A 20,002-nucleotide genomic window follows, 5' to 3' on the forward strand; every position below is an offset into this window, starting at 1 on the left:
AACAAAATTATTCTTGATGTTTGCCGCAATATAAATAAAAGCAAAAAAACACTTGTTTCACTTCAAACAGAATGTTTTAGTTAAAAATAATAAATTATTTAATTTCTTGTGCAGAAATAAATAAAAGTCCTCATAAAAATAATAAACAAAAAAGTTTAAGTAAAATCGTATTTAATTGATTTTTTAATTTATTCCGAATCAGATTTTTCGGAAACAATTAAATCAAATTATATAGTTTCTGCTGAAATACTAATCCATTTATTATTCTTGAAATATAAAGTAAATTCACTGGTTATAAGAACTTAGTCATTAACTAAATTATATTTTCAAGTGATATTTATTTTTATGAATTGTTTGGCGCCTAAAACGTTTCATATTTCAAACGACTGTCAATTGACCAATCCGTTCGGCCTGTCACATTATGGCAACATGTTGTATTCATTTTTTTTTAACATTTCAAATCTATCACTTTAAATTCTCTACAGCGAAGCACTTACTCATTCACTCAGTAATTCATTCAATCATTCATATTACGAAATTTGTATTTGTTTTAGAAAAATTCATTCATTTATTTAGTTCAGTTGAGTTTTGTTTGGTCAAAAGATAGAAAAACAATAAATGTCTTTCTCTTGAAATTTATAGAACAAATAATTCAATCAAGAGTAATTTTTTCTCTATTTAATTCAACATGATCGTATCAAATGTCTATTCTGTCATTGTGTCAATTGTTAAAATTAAAACAAAATGAATGAACTTCACTCCTTAAATTGTTTTTAATTTTATTTATTTATGCTGTAGTTTTTTTATTATTTTATTTAATCAAAAAGTAAAAATGAAAGAAATATATCATAATAATGGAGCTAATTTGATTTTATATGTACAGATAGATAGATGGATGGATACGCTGACAACCCCAAACACGCTTGATAAAAAAAAGAAATTTTTAACAATACAAAAGTTCAGGGCCTTGTGTTTTTGTTAAGAATTTTCAATAAAATTCTTAATACATTTTGTTAAAAAAGTTCAAGTTTATTAAAATAAAGTTCAAGTTAAATAGAGCAATTAACTATTACAAAAACAAAATACACTCAAATTTAAATAATTAATTTAGGAAATTTTATCGCTTAAATACAACTGTAAACAATGTAGCCTAAACATGTTGCTTTAGTTTCAGCAACATGTTGATTTATTTTTAATGTGTGTGTGCATATATGTGTTTTTACGAAAATTTCAATAGCATTAACTATATTATAATCCAATGTTTTATTTTCTATTTAAATATTCATATTTTTAAGAAAATTCTGATTCATGACACATGTTTATTTTTTATTAAATCTATATCACTGATGATGCATTTATATTCAGAAAAACAAGCATCCAGAATTATTGTAAATTTAGAATAAAAAACATTATTTTAAATTGCATATACAGACACACACGTTCTCATAAATTTTTAATAGTCAACAGAAATTTGACTGAAAATTAACAAATCTTAATTAATATGCACTCAAAAAAATTAATACAAATGAAACTAAAAAGCAAATAACTTCCATAAATTTAAAAAATAAAACCTAAACACAAAAAATATATAACTGCGAGTGTACTTGCAGGTTTTTAAAAGAAATAAAACATATAAGAATAATAACCATAAGCTATAGCTAATCAGGCAATCTAGAAAAAAGATGTGAAAGTGAAAGAATCTAGAAAAAAGTTCACATCATTTTTCTGTGAACAAATTATTCAAGAGTTAAATTTTTCAAAATAATTACATTCCTTTAAAGCTCTAGGCGAACATGCAATGTAAACAATGTTGCTGCTAATGGACCACCAAAATATGGTTAATGCTTTTGTTGTTATTGGCATTTATTTTATGTTTAATTTAATACATTTACATAAACACACAAAATATTTATGAAACAATCTAAAGATCCAAGACCACAACCAAACAGTCAAGCAATAATTGAAGTGTGACATACAACATTGTTGGATTGCTGGAAAAATAAACAAATAATTAAATAAATAAAAATATTGAATGCAACAACAACGATCATCACAAAGTAGTTTATTGACAAATGACCTCGTTTTTATCAATGAAACATGCTAAATAATCAGAAAAACTTTTTTTTGGAAAAGCGGAAGTAGAGTAAAGTTAAAAATATTTAATATATATTAAACTTTAAAAGGTGTTAGTTTATAGTTAATTTGAAACTATTAAGTACAATTTAACACTTTGAAAAGAAAATATTATTAAATTGTAACACTTTCTTTTTTCATACAAAGAATAGACAACAAACAATTTTTAAGATTTTATAAAATACGAATACCGTTAATAGTGGAAATGATTACACTCTAATTTGTCAACAGTATCTTTATGAAATAAAAAATACACTTAAAATCCATTTATTTATTTTATTGTAAGTACATGTAATTCACACTAAAAAGTTATTTATACAAAGAATTTAACTCAGTTCCCAGTAGTTTGTGGGCATTATTTTCCTGAAATATAATTTTCTAGACTCATAGGGACACTAAAGTGCTATTTTGCAGTAAGAAACCTACTTACTTTTCTCTACACTATTCCTTAGTCTGAAGCAATTTTACTCACTACTAGTAATCTATGGTAGGGACAATTGGTTATAATATAGAAAGACCAAAGATAGCTGTATCAGTATTGTATAACTTATTTCGTTAGCGGGAACGCAACTTTTGTGTTTTTTAGCTTTTTGCGGTATTGGTATTTTAGAGTAATCCTGGTAAAGTTTTTAAACATTTATATTTTTATTTTATTTGATTGTAAGATTAAATTAAAAGTTTTCATACAAAAAAATATTTTAACATTCAAAATTTCTACAGGTTAAACAATAGCCGGTGGTGGTGCTAACGGTTCTTAATAGAATAACATTAACGGTAACCTTGCTTAGGACATACATCCCGTACTGCAGGGTTTTTACACGCGAAAATTCTTTTAACAAACAAAGAATTGATTGCATACATCAGGCGATTAATATTTCGTCATTAATTTTTAGCCGAATATGGGTGATGATCATGATGATGATTAATAAAATTACATTCATAATTTTTAAGGGAATACAGCAAAAATAATAACATTTTAAGCAAACAACATTTTAAGCAAACAATTGAATTGAACGAAAGATGTTTGTATGTATATGTGTATGATTTCATGTGCTAAATTCGTATTTGTTTCTCATTGTTTTTCTTGTTACTATTAATATTGATGGCATTATTAGTTTGTCAATTGGGTGACTATATGATGTGAAGCATGTTGAAAATATTTCAAATATTATTTATTATTTGGTTTTACTGCAATAGTGACAAAAATTTCTTTTATGAAAGCTTATTTTAATCTTGATAAATTTTATTAGGGAATAATTAGGAAATTTTTATTTTATCTGGCGGCCAATAATAAAAAATTAATTACATTTTTATAAAGTTAATAGATCTAAATAAATGAAAAATAAACTTCTTGAGCTTTGGTCGATCTATTAACATGACTTATTTAAAAACTCATTAATTTCTTAAAAATATTGACCTACAAAACGTTGTAATAAGTTCTAAGAGAATAAGTGCAAAGCTGATGTAGGGCATCACAAGGTCGGACAAGTCCATTTTTGACTGTATTTCGACTGTATGTGTTTTTTTTAGAATTATACTTGTAACGGTATAAACAATTACAATTATACTATCGTAAATATGAGAAAAATTAGAGAGATTACAGAAAATTAATTTTTATTTTACATTGTCTTTTTCCTTTCATTTGCAAAAATAGCAATAATATTTGCATTTGAAAAACCATTTGCATAATAAATTTTTTCTCTCAAAATCAATGAGAAAAAACATAAAGTTTTTATTATTTTAAAATACTGTCTCCCACTTTGATACACGTTTGAATTGCCAACAACAACTGCAATTGCAATAAAATGTTATTAATAACGGAAATAACATTAAACACAAATCATGCTCATGGCTCTTATGCAAATTTAAATTCAAACATTTTTTCTATTACACGCTTGCCAAATGATAAGGATCTTTTTTTTATCGAAATATGCTAAATAGTGTTTTTATTAGTTTGTTTAATTGTTAAGATTATTATCTTTCAATTAAACAAAAATAATAATAATTTCGCAATTATTGGCGAAAATGCAGATTGAAATTCAATAAAATCTGATATCAAACTATTTAGATTGCATTAAATATTGCATAAAAATAATGAATAATTTTAAACAAATTAAAAATGCGTAACGCATTTTCTGTTGTACATAAACTAATATATAAAAACATTGTAAATAAATTAAAAAAAAAAAAAATCAACACAATATTTATGTACATGTATGTATGTACTTATAAACATATTTTTATCGTTATTTAATTGAATTTTGTTGTTAAAATGTTTTCTTTAATTTGTTACCACCGGCCAGCCACATATTGTTTACACTTCATTTACTTTTTGACCACACATTAACTAACTGGCAGCCTCAATATTGTCTTTTGTTTTTTATTAATTATCTGATTTTTGTATTAAAATGAATAAAACCTCAAGCTGTTAGCCATTTACAAAAATCAATGACTGATTTAATTAATATTTAACTTACTTAAAAACGTACATATGTACTTGTATATAATGGGCTTCTTAAATTACATGACACTTTGTGGTGTAAGACAAAAATGTTAAGTTCTTTTTGAGATAATTTCATATACACAATTGTAAATGAAATGTACATATTATAAATAAGTTTTAAAGTAATATGAAACCTTTAAATTTCAAAAATAACAGTAGTTTATGTTTAAGCATTTTTATCTAAATTCTTCTATCTAACGTTCCTAATATTTCTTTAGTATAAAACATATACATTTCCAATATATATTTGTTTTTTTAAAGTAAAAAATGCAATTAATCTGAAAAATATATAGCTACTGTTAAAATCACTTCCCACATAAATAATTATAAAACTTAATAGCAGTAGTTAAAGCTGTTGTCACAAACACACAAACCTCCAGTATTTTGAAAAAAAAATGACAGCACAATACTTTTGATGTGATGACAACTACGAGTGTGATATGACTACGAGAAAAGAATTTTAAAATTCTGATAATTTCTATACAGTTTAATGGAATTTTTACTCACTTTGTCAGTCACTACTGATTCACATTCTTCTAAATAAACATTTGGTTTTATTGCTTGTATTATTATTTTGTAAATGTGTACAAAATGTTAAAAATATTTATTCACAAATAAATAATATAATCAATCCTTCCTACTCTTAGTTAAAATGATTCATCATTAAAAAAAGAAAAACGGCAAAATACAATTTGCATCACAAAATTTGAATTTGAAGTAAAGATGATGAGTGAAAAGTGGTTAACAACGTCTCGTCAATAAGCCAAAGTTTTTTAACTAAAACACAATTAACTAAAATTTGACTCTAAAACAAAAATTTTAAATCACATATGTATTGATGTATTAACTCTATCATGTACACCGAGAGACTGTTTGACCAGCCGGCCAGCCAATTTGATCAGCAATCTACCAATCAATATTTATTTGAATTATTATAAATGATTTTTCTTTATGCTAAATTTACCAATAAGTATAAGAATATTCGATTTGTAGTTTATTTATTTCAATAGTTTCTATGGCGAAAATATATATCTGCTCGTTATATTTCTAGATATTTTTGTTTTGTTTGACCACCCATGACGTCAAGAGGGAGTCTCTTATTCTAAAGTGAATTTTGTCTTAAAAGGCAATTTGTACATATGGCTGCAGTATTTTCCACTTTGATCTATTGCGTTGGTTTTGTATTTGAAATTTGTTTGAACATTTTGTTTGGTTATTTTTTTAGTAAAGTCTTTAGTTAATTTATCTTTTGAAAACAATTATTTGGTGTTTTTTAAGAAAATTAAAATTAAACTTGTGTAAAAATTAGGCAGTTTTATACTTATATTTTTTTTATTTTTACAAATTTAAACAAATACCTCCGGGCTTAATATGACTTACATACTTATTAGTTTCATGCTTTTTAGAGGACGGATTTCGTCCAATTTTTGAAAATATAGAAACCAAATTATTGTTTCGTTTAATGAAACATATTATCCGGCTATATATAGTAACAGAAAATACTTGAACTCTTCGATATTTTAAAGAACAATGTCAAATGTCATCAATAACAAAGATTACAAAAACCATCATAAAGGGTAAACCTCCATTATATCAGGATATATGAGAGGTTAAATATTAATTTTGAAGCCAATGGTTAAAACCTTCAAACGGCAGGTTATGATTACTTTTCGCTGTTACAACATCTCGAATATGGCGAACAACAGTGGTTTTTAAATAAAAGGTTCTCCGATTTCGATGAAATTTTGTACATACATTCTTTGTGTAAATTCGTTACGCTTTAGATTTTATCAAGATTAAATTCATTAAATTCATACGTGTTAGGACTTTTTTTTAACAGGCATAAAATTTGACAACGTATTTTTTCCAAACAATCTATCCGATTTCAACCGTTTTAGTCCCTAATGAAAGCTTATATCTTGTTATTATTGTTTTAATACAAGGACAATTATTTAAAAAAATGTCCTTGAGTGAAGTATATCTTAAAAAAGTTAGCTTCCTTTCCTTCTTTAGCAAAATATAAAAAAATATAAGTGGGACAATGAGGGAATCTTAAGAAAATCATCTTTTAGAAAAATTACTCAATACAAATTTAAAAATTTATAAGTATTTATTAAAAAACTATTTTTTTTTATTTGAAATTTTTAAGACTTGTATGTGTTTGGAATTATCTGTGCCCGTGTTCTGTAACTTTCGAATCGAGAAAAATAATATTGAAATATTAGATTCTTCCACTTTTTAATTGCTTAATTCAGATTAATCAAAAAATAATTAAATTTCGTATGTTTTCACCCTGTTTTCAACAAGACGATTATAAATTTTTCAAAAAATTTTTTTTGATTCGAGAGTTAAAGAACACAGCACTGTCCATTCTTAAATTAAAATTTTACTTTTCAATGTAAGATTTTGTTGGGCAGTCTAAACTATTATTAACAATCGACTACATAGAATAGAATTTACTTTTAATTGTATATTGACAACTGTTATAATTTATATGATTTTTATTAACATGATTTGTTGAACAGTTTTTAAATTTTTCGCTTTAAAAATCAGTTATTAAAAAAGCCTATTTTTAAATGATGACACACACAGTCATATAGAGAGAAAATCAATTTGTTTAAACTAATTATTAATTTGTTACACTCCCTCTAATTTATATTTTATTTGCATTCTTTATAGTTTTCATTGAAGCAAACAATGACCACAGAACACCCATTGACTACATCATCAGCCTCGACAGCATCATCATCATTGCCATGTAAGTACAAGTAGATATTTCTATATGTAAATTTTATTACTAAGTATTTATGTATTATTGGTGGAATCTACATATAATATGTTGCGGGTTTTAATTACTCATACGCCTTATTCGCCTTTTTGTTAGCAATAGTTTTATTTTTTTCTCTCTAGATTTTTATTAATAACACTTGTGGTGGTTTTTATATTCCACTGTTGTCAATATTTAAATTTTTTTATGATTTACACAATTTATTAAATTGCTACAAATTTATTTTATTCTTATTTATTTTTAAGATTGTGTTCTATATTAATGTTCAATGTTCGAATTTTCTAAACAATTTACAAGAACATACAGCTGCGTCCAGTACTCGCCATTAGTGGGTGACCAGTGTTGAAATGACTGCCTCAATTTCTTAGAAATTGTTTTGAATTTTTCAAAGCAAATCGATAAAAAAAATCTCTTAATTATTTATTGAGTTGATTAATTAAACAAATGGTGCCATAAATTCATAACATTTAATTTTGTATAAAAATATAATTGTATATAATTTATCCAAAAATTAATTAAGAATTCATGATGAATTTCCTTTTAATTAATTTATTTCAAAAATAGTAAAATAAAAAGTTGATGAAACTTAAGCAACAATAAATGCCCCTATTTGTTGTTCTATAATTAAAATTTTTCAACACTTACCTCAGTGTTGTCATTTCACGAAACCCCTGATCTAATTTCAATAGTTCTTAATACTGTCATTGTGACACAAAATTATATAAAATTAAAAAAAGATAAATAATAATACTAATTTATCGAGACAAACTTTTTTTGCAAATAATATATTATGGAATTTAATTTATTGAAAAAATGGAGGTAAAAATCATAAATAATTTTTAATTATCTTATAAAACATTATATTTTTTGTCAGGAAATCCTTTAATTTCTCAAATTTAAAATTGAAACCTATGAAAAAATTTCATTTGGGTTTCTTTAAAAGAACATTCTTAAAGGTAATAGTTTTGTATGTGGCTGCCTCGGTGGTATACAATGTTACCTCTAGAGATACAGATTGAAAAATTTAACAAATATTTTACATTTTATAAATATTTAATAAAAATGAATAAATTGTAAATTTAAAACAATAATAATTAATTTTATGTCAATGTTTGATTGATTTCTTTATCACATCATAAACCTTTTTTTCTCATCATCATAACTTTTAGAGCCAACATATAAGACTGACCATGATTTCTCAGGATGGTCCACTTTTTTGTGAACATTTAAAGATTGTGTTTTCCTTAAAGCAAATAAGAATATTAAAATTATTTAAAAAAATCTTTTCTTTTTAAGCTAATTGTAATTTACCTTAAATCATTAAAAAATCTGGTGCAATTTTCTGGAATACAAAATAATTTTGGTTTGGGTTTCAATTCAAACAGCTCACTACTCGAATTGTGTGTATTCAAATGACCGCTTAATGATGAACATGATGCTTGTTGTTTGGGTAAAGCACCGTTTGACATTTTGTAACAAATTCAAAAAAAAAAAATTGGATAATTATTTAAAAAAAACTTTAAATTTTGTTTATGAAAAAATTTCTAACAAAATTATATTGTAAAAGTCAAAGTATAACGTAAAAGTCAAATATTTCTTTCACATTTGTGTTAGAAGATACAATGAGAAAAAATAAATTGTATAAATAATAAAGGTAATTAATTGGTTTTTAAAAAATAATATATATAATATACTCCCATAATTTCTAGTGCATACTTTTAGGGATTAGTAAAAATACAATTTCACCACACAGTGTTCATTTACAAACAAATTTGTAAGTTCAAAATTTTAAACCAGAGATAGTAGATATAGTTTGCTTACACTTATTAATTTGTTGAGATATCCTTTCTTTTTTTTAAATATCGCTCTTTAAAGATAAACAAATATTTTTTTAATTCAGTAGTTATTTCAAGCTTTAGATTAAGATATCTCAAAATTTGTTAAACTTTTATGTTGAATCCAATTTTTTGGATGTATCGTTAACCCTATTGCAACGTTTCATAAACAACTAAGTTTTTCAAACTTTGAGCTAAGATATCTGAAAAGTCTGATGTGATGGAAATGTTCTTATTGGATTTGGATTCGATTTAGTGTAGAGAAGTAAACTTAAGTTCCTTTGCCCAATACTTTTAATAAAAAGCGACCAATAACAGATTTTATAATCAAACATGATTTTTTGTAAGCCATCATAATATGTATTGGTATAAATTATAAAATATAAACATTAAGGATAAAAAATTCCAATTTTTACTAGTTTTTTTGTTACAGCAGCTCTCCTTTACTTTTCAAATCAGTGAACACTCAGTTGTAAATTTAACATTTCCTGGCCACCATTAGTTAATTTATCAATTTCATGGCTGGATAATAAAATCATACGGCCACTTTGCCAAACATCTAAGGCCCGTTGAGATTCCCGAATAGAATACATTTCTCCGGAATACACAGTATGGTATGAGGGCACCCTGCCTGATCTACACCAAATAGTTAATGATACAAATACGGGAAATTCTTCAGGAGCAATTCCCGTAATCCATACGAGAAAAAATTCCATGGTGGATGGTCGATCTTTTAAACCACACATTTCATTAAGGGAAATTCGTGTGGTCATGACCAGTACGGGAAGAAAGTCCTTATATTCACTGCTTCCCAAATCGGTAATTTTATTTTGCATTAAATACAATAAATGGCATTTACTAGTACCACAGTGGGCTAAACGTGCATCTAAAAAGAAATTTTTGCACTGATAGGGAATTATGCGTTCCATGGGCAGATGGTTGTGATCAACGACCAAATGTTTATTGAAATCCGATACAAATATAATTTTATGACAATTTGATTCAGGACACTGTATCGGTTGTCGTGGTATATTAAGTTCACAAGCTGGAACTGCTTTAAGACTTAAACGCCTTTTTTGATTTTGGAGAAGTTCTTGCGCATAAACGGAGGAACAGGGCACTGTTTGAAACTGTGGCAAAGGCGGTTCTTGTTGAGGTGATTGCGGTTGCGGTAGCAAGTGTAAATTATTAACTGGAGCTATTGGTGGATTTGGAGGACTATAAACAGCCCTATGTGCATTAACTAATTTTGTAATTAAAAAATAATTTTTATCTTCCTTTTTTAAACTTCGTGTTTCAGTTTCATTCTTCCCTTGTTGTTGCTTTATTGGAACTTGTCCTGAAAGTTTAATAAAATTTGACATTTCGGGAAATTTTGTTGCATATAGATCCTCCTTAAAAGTTTCCAGAATTTTTTGCATTCGTACTGTATCCATACTTGGTTTACCATATTTTTCTAATGGCAAATTGGCTGTACTCGGAATGGGAGGAGGAACACTCACTGCTTGCATAATTAAATAATCTCGTGTTTTAAATTTAGCGACCAATTTAGCTTCTGTTGTGTCTAAACATGTTGATTTTAGGCTTGGATTTGAATCGGTTGATACACTTACGGTTTTCATTGCTGTTTCCATTTTTGAATTGTTTGTTGGACAACCAAACTGATAATGGGAATGTTGACAGTTGTACTCTGGTGACTGGTGGTATGATGTTGTACAACAACTTTCTAAATAATTCTTAACAATTTCTGTTTTATCAACAGAGTTCTGAGTTTCAAAATTACTTAAAACTTTCAATGATAGAGAATTCTGTTGTTGGTCATTGTTGTTTAATACACAAGCCAGTTCGTCGGTTTTTGGTTTGGCATAGAAATTTTGAAAACTTTCAGTGGAATCCATAAAACGAATTTCAGATGTTGGTATATAAGTTTCATTAGGATCCTGGAAAAATATTTAAGTAATCATTAGAACGAAAGGAAATTTAATAAAAAAAGATGATTATAAAAATATTTAAATTTAAACTTACGTCTTCAAAACAAAATATATTTTCATTTAATAAATTTTTATTTTTTAAATCATTAAAGTTCTTTCCGACATCTTGATGATTCGAGTTGTCAATAAAAGAAACTGAATTTTCTGTTGGAAAACCTACAAATAATGTTTCCATTTCATTCATCTGTTTCGAGTCGTTTGCCATGACATTCTTTTTAATGGTTTCTCTGGAATCTTTTAAAATTTACTGTTATCTATTTCTATTTTATTGATCATTTGCTTTAACAAAGCACTACATAAACATAGGTCTATTCTTCGAAAATATACTTACTTAACTGTGATGTATTATGTTGTGCTTCATCTGAGGACTTAAAATTCATTTGTACAAACTTTGTACTGGCATTGCAAAGACCACAATGTCCTTTCGATAAGGTATTACATTCATTGCACTGCAGATGTTCATTGCTGCAGAAGTAGCCACCAAATGGATTTATTTCAGGTGAAATTTTATTTATTTTACAAGTTGAACAATCCATGTTTATTTGCAAGTTGTATTTTCTTCCTTCAAACTAATTTTCCCAAAAAAATTATACAAATTTAACAAAAATAAATGGTGTTAAAATTATTTGCTTGTTGTTGAAAACGTGTAAGCTTTAATTTCCCAAAATAATTTGAAATATTTGAATTTATTTGAAATGATATGAAAAAATTTTGTAATAATTATAAAATATTGCTTTAATGATTTCAAATATTTCGATGAAAGTTTTGACATTTTTCTTCAATTGTTAGAAAATTTTTAGGGTTTCAGTGTTGATATATTATTTACGAATGATTCATAGTTTATAATATATTTAATCTAATTTTTATTAATAAAATAATTTATTATTTTTTATAAGAGGTACATAATTTAGCTATTCATTCGGAGGTGTCTTTAGCACTAGACACGTTGTCACCAACTGTTACTTTTTTAATAAAGCGTTTCTCCATTTTATACAATTTTAATTCAATTAGGAGCATTTTGTTAAACTTTTGTTTTCCAAGCAACATAACAAAACTATTAAATAAATTTAATGGTTTTTTAAATAAAGTATACATTGAAGTATACTTAAAGCACTCAAAAGTGTAGCCTTCGTTAATAAATATTTACTGAAAATTATGGCTTAAAGTCATTCGAAAATAGCCTTGCCTTAAGCATGCATAAATGCTCTAATTTTAAGAAGTTTGGTATTTAACAATGATCGTTAAATAAACCACCTCAAATCAAATCAGAGCCTACAAAATTAAATCTGTTTGTACCTTGTCAATTGTGAAGAGTGATGCTTAAAATTGTCATGAAAATAAAACTTAAGATGTTAGAGTAAGTAAGGTTATGCCGAATTGTATATATACCTTATAAAACATATCATCAATTAAAATAAAATTTTTAGAATTTATCAGAACTTGATTTTGTGACAACTATGGGGATTGATCGATTTTTTGGGCAGCAGTTTTCTAGATGATCTATGGGTGAACTTATACTAACTTAAAGTCACGTCAAAGCTGTTTTTCTCGTATCTCAAAATTTTGGGTTTGTTTGACAAATTTCAAAAACAGATTATTGTTATCGATAATACCTATCCCAGATATTTTTATTTTAATTAGATACCTCAACTTACTGGAAGTAACAAACATTAATAAAAAATTCATTTATTTTTATATTTATAAAATTGTTGCAAAAATTGCCTAAAACTTAAAATAACTTTAAAGTTATAAACATAAATGCAAATAATGATCACAGATACAAATTACAAATGCCACAAGCCATTTTCAATATGTACCACAAAATAAAGTATGCGTGTAATTAACGCATCATTTAAAAAGTTAAAAAAATTATTTTTAATTTCGACCTACTGGTAGAAAGATAAAAAACTAATTGACAATAGATTTACATATGTATGTGGTTAAAATCAGACAATATTTTACATACATACATACAAACGTATGTTTGTATCATCATTATCATGGATGAATGAACCTCAAATCGAGATCAGTAGTGTGAGGTTTGGTAGAGCGAAAAAAATTAAATGATAAATATGATGATAATGGTTTATTATACGGATGACACAGCAAATAATAAAAATAAATTGTGGGGGGATATTTTGGCCTAAACATCATAATACAACTTGACATTAAAATTAATTACACAATTATTGTTAGTTTTTTTAATACTTTTTAATAAAAAATAACAAATAAATTTACTATTCGCACTGCAAAGTTTTATTTAATTCTTTCAGGTAAAAAAAAGATTAATAAATATTTATACAGTACAAAAGTTTCGTATTGCAATACTTAAGAAGTTTAAGTAGATTTTTTCAAGATTTTGTATATATGTATTAAGATCGTTATTTTCTTTAGATGGGCTGGATGCTTTAAGTTTGAAGGTCTTAATTTTTTCTAATTGTCTGTCGACCAGTTATTTGTTGCTTTTTCAATTCATTTATTTTTTATTTACTTTTTTACTTAAATACATATTTGATTATAACTTGGTATAAATAAGTTTTGAGGTTCTTGGTCATTTATCAGTTTCGTTTTACAGTTCATAGTCTTAAGTAGTCAAATCATCCTAAACGCACAATTCATCTATTTATAACACTCTTTTAATTATTTAGTTAATAAAAATGGTAAGTGTGTAAAATTAATGTTCCGAAAGATAAAAATTTTGCAATCAATTAACGTATACATGCATTGGATTTTTTCTAATTAATTTAAACTTCGTTCTACCAATACCTCTTAATAAATTCAGGAAACCATTTTTATTTCAAATTGGTCAACTTTGAGTTAAAGCATATTTTAACTTATGTATAATTTTGATTTGATAATCTGGCAAATATACGAAGACATAGATACAAACATATGTTTGCATATACAAATCTGTATTAGAGTTAAACGATTTAATGCTTCGTTTTTCTGCAATAAAATCGCATTATACCAATCGTAACACTCTGTCCATATTAATAATCTAAACCTAAATTATGTTTTATTTTTATATTACTTTAACAAAACAATAATCTCTGTAATAAAATTTACTTTTCTTTAAGAAATCCTCTCTAGTAACATTAGCCATTCTGGTGGCTGTTGTATCAGCAGATGTGTCCCATTTGACCAATCACTATTTGCCGCCAAATTATCAACAATATCATCATCACCACCATCCTGAAGGTCTACAAATTTCAATACATCATAATAATAGACCTTCTAATGAACGTGTTGAAACAACAATAGAAAAACATGAAGTGATTGAATTACCAACACAAATTGAAATCATCAAAGAGGGACAACCCATCTATGGTGTACATTCAAAATCCATGGATCTAAAAATGTCTTCTAAAAACGACAAACATGTACCCGAAGTAAGATCCCATTATTTGTCACCAGCACAAGAAATTGAAAACCTACAGGCACCTCAAGTTCCTTACGAAATGCCCATGCGAACATATTTGCCACCTGTTGTGAAAGAAATAACTACTACAGATGTGCCACCAACAACAACAACTTTGCCACCCACCACTACCAACAGCCCTTCATTGGAAGAAGAAACAACTACTGAACAGCAATACACAACCGAACAAAATATAAATTATTATTCCATGACTACCACTGAAATGCCAACCCAAGAACAAGAATCTTTCGAAACATCCACTTCTCCACCCGAATCCGTAACAGTGCCTGAAAATCGCTATCTACCACCCATGCAAATTATGCCACAAAATCAATATCTTCCTCCTTTAGGCATGATGTTACCACCTCCGGAACCCATGCCCCAGCTTACATATCAGGAGTATCAGGAACAATTAATGCAAGAACAGCACAAAGAACAGATGTATCGCCAACAAGAAATGCAAGAAATGATGGATGCAATTTCCGAAATGGAGCAACAGCAAATGATTGCTTTAGACCCACACCAGCAGCCAATTGCTCCGGTAGAGCCTGCACATGTTCTACGCGAAGATGGTTATCATTATAAAACATCTGATGATAATTTGAGACGTTATCGGTATCGCCATTAGAAAATATTTAGAGAGATAGAAATGCACTTGTTGTTTAAATAAAACTTGTTATTTTAAATTGTTAAAATTCAGATTCAATGATTTATTTTTAATTCTAAACCATAAGTAGAGTTCTCAATAATAACTCCAATTCGAAATCAGCAAGAACTTTTCTTCAGATTTACAATGCTTTCGAATTTTTAATTAAATGTTTATTCAAATCTATTTGAAATTATACAACAAACCAAAACAACATTTATAATTATACTCGGAATAAGAAACACTACGATAAACCTCTTAATATATTACCTTTAAAACTTATAAAAGCAAACATTTATTCATCTCCTTGATCGTCTTCCTGATCCTTAACTACCAAGTCAACTTTGTGCAAAGTGAATTGAACATTATAGTAGGGAATATTAAGGGTAACGACGATACAATACAGTAAAATTTGCAAATACTTTGTTCGTAATATGTACGAGGCACCTTGACCCTTGGGAAACAGTGGATGATCATGACTTTGACAATCAAACATAAAATAACCACCATCACGACCAGACATATAGCCAATAGCTAAGCATTTCTTAAAAGACTGCAGTATGCCAAATTGGAAATGTTTAAAGAAATATATTAGAGCTTCGGCTAAATTCATACGGTTATAATTGGGCCGACTGTAAAGCTTGCCGTATGCTACCATTTCAATGTGAACGTCAAATTTTACACTGTCCAGCAGGCATTCAACCTCAAGATTTTCCAAAGCAAACTGATAATCTTCACATTTAATATCTTGTATACTCTGGTGCATATAACAATCACCATTGACGATTATCGAGTCTAAAAGTTGGGGACTCCAATCGACCAGCCGGTAAAGGTAGGCGGCACACAAGGACATGACACAGCATGCCAGATATTGTTTGCCTCTTGTGGAAACCTCGAAAACAGGAGCCTGAGGATGTAAATTACCCCATAAGGACCAAAGACGTTGATCAATTTCGATGTCGTATTTTTTCAATTTCGTTACAGTCATACCACGGTAACGTCCAGCAGCGTTTCTTCGATTTAATCTACTCCAAATAGGTATACAGTGCTCTAACCAAGCTATGGACTCATTATGAGCACAGATGGACGTTTCTTGTTCATCCTGCATATTACAAGACTGCATACCTGTGAGTAATTGCAGGACAAATGTACTTTGTGGGGCTTTTTTGAAAGAAATTATTTCCATTGCTATGAATTTATATTCTAGGTCTTCCTTCCACGTCATATTGCAGGCTCTTTGGTCCATGTACTTCATAAGAGACTTTATATCGGCAAACAGGACCCAAGAGGCAGTGTTTCGTTCTCCGTAACGTTTAATAGATTTAGAATATTTTCGTTTCTGATCATTTGTCTCTTCTTCATCTGCTAGATCTTCTTCTGCACTGTTCATTATTTCCATGCTTGGATAAGAATCAAATAAATGATAATATTCATCTTTGCTTAATGCATAAGAACAGTTAGCAGTCTGAAAGAGTAAATATTTATTCTGACACAACGCCCGCTCCAGTTGTTTTTCCAGATTTCCGATTAAACCAAGGGGTTCATAAACTTTTAACAATATATCAAAAATATAGTCATCAACAGATATATTTTTCATAATTTTCTCTTGGGCATTCGACATATCAACTATTGTATCGCTAAGTATTAAAGTAGAATCAATAACTTGGTCAATCCGATAAGAAGTCCATTCATGCAGAGGCTTTAGAATGGCATACAAAATGGCCAAAGCACTCGAAAATAAGCAGGCTTTTATTTCATGATATATACAATTCGATCTATTCTCTAAAGCTTTACTTCCTTGTATTTTATACAACAAATCCTTTTCCCGCAGTCTGTAGCCGTAGAGTATGGGTCGCAGTTTTTGATATTCTTCATCTCGTGCGGTGTCCAACTCTGTGCCAAATTCGTGTTTGATTTCAACTATACATTCCTCCTCAGCATCTTCTTCGTCGAGGAATTCTTCTTCTTCTTCTGAATCGATATTGTCCATAGCTCTCCATTCGCTTATTTTTGTTCCTTCAGAACTCTTTATTTTTAAAGATATATTTTTGTGTCTTAATTCTCGATCTCGTTCTGCCTGGAAGTCTTTAATACGCCGATTTTCTTTGTTCAACTCGTCATTGAGAAAACGCATTTTTGATTTCTTACTCTCTTCAATCCTTGATTTCTCCTCTAATGCTTTGTTATACATTTGTTCTTCAATTTTAGTCGGCCACGTTCTATAGCGGCCCATAGGTTCTGGAGTTATATCCCATACCTTCACTGGTATAACTACATAATTAGTAATACCACAGCCTTGAGGATTGCAACCAAATTCTATGCGTCTAATTAAAGAATCCAATTCAACGAAACGCATTATACAACCAGGTCCTGTGGAATGTTTTCTATAACCAACAGCATTTACGGGAAAACCAGAAAACATGTAGAGAAAATTGTATCTCTTGACAATCAGACAACAATATCGTTGACAAACCACCAACAGGCGATTAAAATCAATCAACGTCTCTATGAGCACTTGCCTTAGAGATTTTTGTATATCTGATCTTAGGATTTTTTGAACATTCACTGTATAGGTTCTATCACCCAGCAATAGTTGAGGTATGTTTCTATGTAATAAAGCTCCCAAAACATATTGGTATGATTGAAACTCCTCACCAAAGTCATCTACTGATTCAATAGCGTAATCTATTAGTTTGGTAGACCATGTTGAAATTTTATATTTGGCCGAAAGCGCAGCACATACGATGCTTGACAGAAGACCCTTAAGTTTAAATTGCTCGTCATCCATTCGATGCAGAAGTTGGCTGCCGAAAATAATCCAAGTACCATCAGGCAAAGACTGGAAATTACTAGGCAATTGCAGTTCTTCTTCCAATGAAATGAGTGGAGTATTAGGTTCTTGTTCCGTTTTAAAAGACATTTCCATATTATCACAATCTTGATCGTGTGTAACGAGATACTTCAGATTTTCCAAATATTCTTTATCAGAACGCAATAGAACACGACCAGCTGATTTGTATAATTTAGGACGACCTAGTATGGTTTCAGAAAATTGATCAATTATATCGCATATTATGTCTTGTAACATGGGTTCAACTATTTCCGAATTTGTAATGAAAATTACACGTTCCTTTTCGTTTAAAGACTCAATGCTGCACACCTTTTCAATTTTATTTTTCTTGTCTTTATATTTTTTGTCCTTTTTATTTTTCTTGTTCTTCTCTTTTTTGGATTGAACACCTTCATCTGGTATATCGCCTTGTCCTTGCTCCGGCAGTTTTTCGATTAATTGTGCATATGTCTCTGGAGTTAGCTTTAACTTGGGATATCTTAGCTTTCTTGGCTTACCATCCATAATGGGTTTAATGCAGCCCACACTGATAGCATGAATGAAAAATTTACCACCTCTACGCATTTGTAAAGTTTTTCCATACACGATCCTTAAGAAGGACTCAATATTTGCATGAATTTGTAGTATAGCAGCTCCCTGAGTTCTATAATCTTCTGGATCTAACACTTGACCAGCTTTACCTCTCCTAAAGGGATCGTAGACGTAAAACAATTCACTATCTCGCCATAAACCCAAAACAGAATTATCGATTTGCAGTAGAGCTGCTTCCCAATTATTGTCGAACAATTCCTGAATGCTGCTGGTCAATAGGGAATCCACAAATTTCGTGCAAAAATCTGTCACGGTACCAGTGTACATAAACGGGAACTTTTTGAGAGAAGCCTTAAAAGTACCTAAGACATATTTATCTGGTAAATCACTTATGGTAACATGTTGGGCATCCTTTAACTTTAATTTTCTTCTAAGGCTTTTGTAGTAGGCGGTACCTAGTCTTATGAGTTCATCTACTTGATCTGGTTTCCAGCTATTAGCATGTTCTATATGATTATAAAGAATGGCCATTACCGATATCAACATGGAGGGGTTATCTAGTGCCGCTGTAGTGGGCTGACTTAAACCATTATTACAGCCCGGTATTACAGCATACGACTCATTTACCACTGCCCACTGTTTATGACTCGTTTTGGGAAAAGGTTTATTGGGCAAAGGATCTATAATTTTGCCATAACTCATCAGGAAAATCTCATATAGTTTGAAATCATCCTCCAAATTGGTCTGGCTTATATTCACTATAAAATGAACTAAATGCTCGATAAAGTTTGTGGACAATAAAGCACTTTTGCCATTTTCAAAGTCGCGAGTACAATTCTCACTTCTTCCATTAGGATCATAAACGTAAAATAAATTCTTGCATCTCTTCCATATCAATAAATACAATTTGCTGGAACACAATAGGCAGGTGTTATATTTCGAGAAGTATATACTCAGAGCTTTATAGATATTAGGTTCACTTTTCAAAGGTCCTGCAAAATGTGTTTTTATATTTAAAGACGCCTGTCTTTCCAAAACTTGAGGAATTATATCGTAGTCATTGTCTGGAGATTTGTAATTCATTTTAACACATTTTTCTATAAGTTTTTCAGACATTTTTATAATATTATCCATAGTTTCGGCATTCCAAAAGTCAACATTCAAACGAAAACCCTCAACAAATGCAATGTAAAGGCAAGCCATTTCTAGGGGTCTCTGGTAGCGACTAAAAAGTAATAATTTCATATGGATATTATATTTTAATTACCATATGTAATTACGATAAAGGCAAGATAGAATAGCGAAA

The 20,002-nt window shown here is 28.7% G+C and overlaps 3 protein-coding genes across 6 annotated transcripts in view; 1 reads left to right on the forward strand and 2 right to left on the reverse strand.

Moving 5' to 3' along the window:
* Nucleotides 1–8,465: 8,465 nt before the first annotated feature.
* LOC111687916 lies at nucleotides 8,466–11,955 on the reverse strand. Of its 2 annotated transcripts, none has more exons than XM_046951000.1 (4): nucleotides 11,582–11,955; nucleotides 11,285–11,484; nucleotides 8,736–11,199; nucleotides 8,466–8,667 (listed from the first exon to the last, which is right to left on the reverse strand). In XM_046951000.1, exons 1-3 carry the CDS (start codon nucleotides 11,784–11,786, stop codon nucleotides 9,715–9,717), a joined length of 1,890 nt encoding a protein of 629 aa, XP_046806956.1. In that variant the 5' UTR covers nucleotides 11,787–11,955; the 3' UTR covers nucleotides 8,466–8,667; nucleotides 8,736–9,714. The 2 variants fall into 2 exon arrangements, with proteins under 2 accessions (XP_046806956.1, XP_046806958.1); XM_046951002.1 differs by having other exon boundaries at nucleotides 11,285–11,497; nucleotides 11,582–11,713.
* The window catches only part of LOC111687908, a 29,361-nt gene continuing 21,048 nt past the window's right edge, over nucleotides 11,690–20,002 (reverse strand). The window contains exons 4-5 of one of the 3 annotated variants that reach the window (XM_046950996.1): nucleotides 15,585–19,921; nucleotides 11,690–11,819 (exon numbers count right to left, since the gene is read on the reverse strand). In XM_046950996.1, the coding sequence (XP_046806952.1) occupies nucleotides 15,610–19,921 (4,312 nt within the window). In that variant the 3' untranslated portion in view covers nucleotides 11,690–11,819; nucleotides 15,585–15,609. Of the gene's footprint in view, nucleotides 11,820–15,329; nucleotides 19,922–20,002 lie in introns of those variants that run through there. The other 2 variants (XM_046950997.1, XM_046950995.1) reach the window with 2 other exon arrangements.
* LOC111687858 (cell wall transcription factor ACE2) lies at nucleotides 13,808–15,369 on the forward strand. Its single transcript, XM_023450337.2, has 2 exons — nucleotides 13,808–13,910; nucleotides 14,328–15,369. The coding sequence occupies exons 1-2, from the start codon at nucleotides 13,908–13,910 to the stop codon at nucleotides 15,294–15,296; spliced, it is 972 nt and encodes a 323-aa protein (XP_023306105.2). The 5' UTR covers nucleotides 13,808–13,907; the 3' UTR covers nucleotides 15,297–15,369.

This window comes from Lucilia cuprina, chromosome 5, assembly GCF_022045245.1.
Source record: "Lucilia cuprina isolate Lc7/37 chromosome 5, ASM2204524v1, whole genome shotgun sequence".
In the NCBI taxonomy this organism is placed as follows: Eukaryota; Metazoa; Arthropoda; class Insecta; order Diptera; family Calliphoridae; genus Lucilia; species Lucilia cuprina.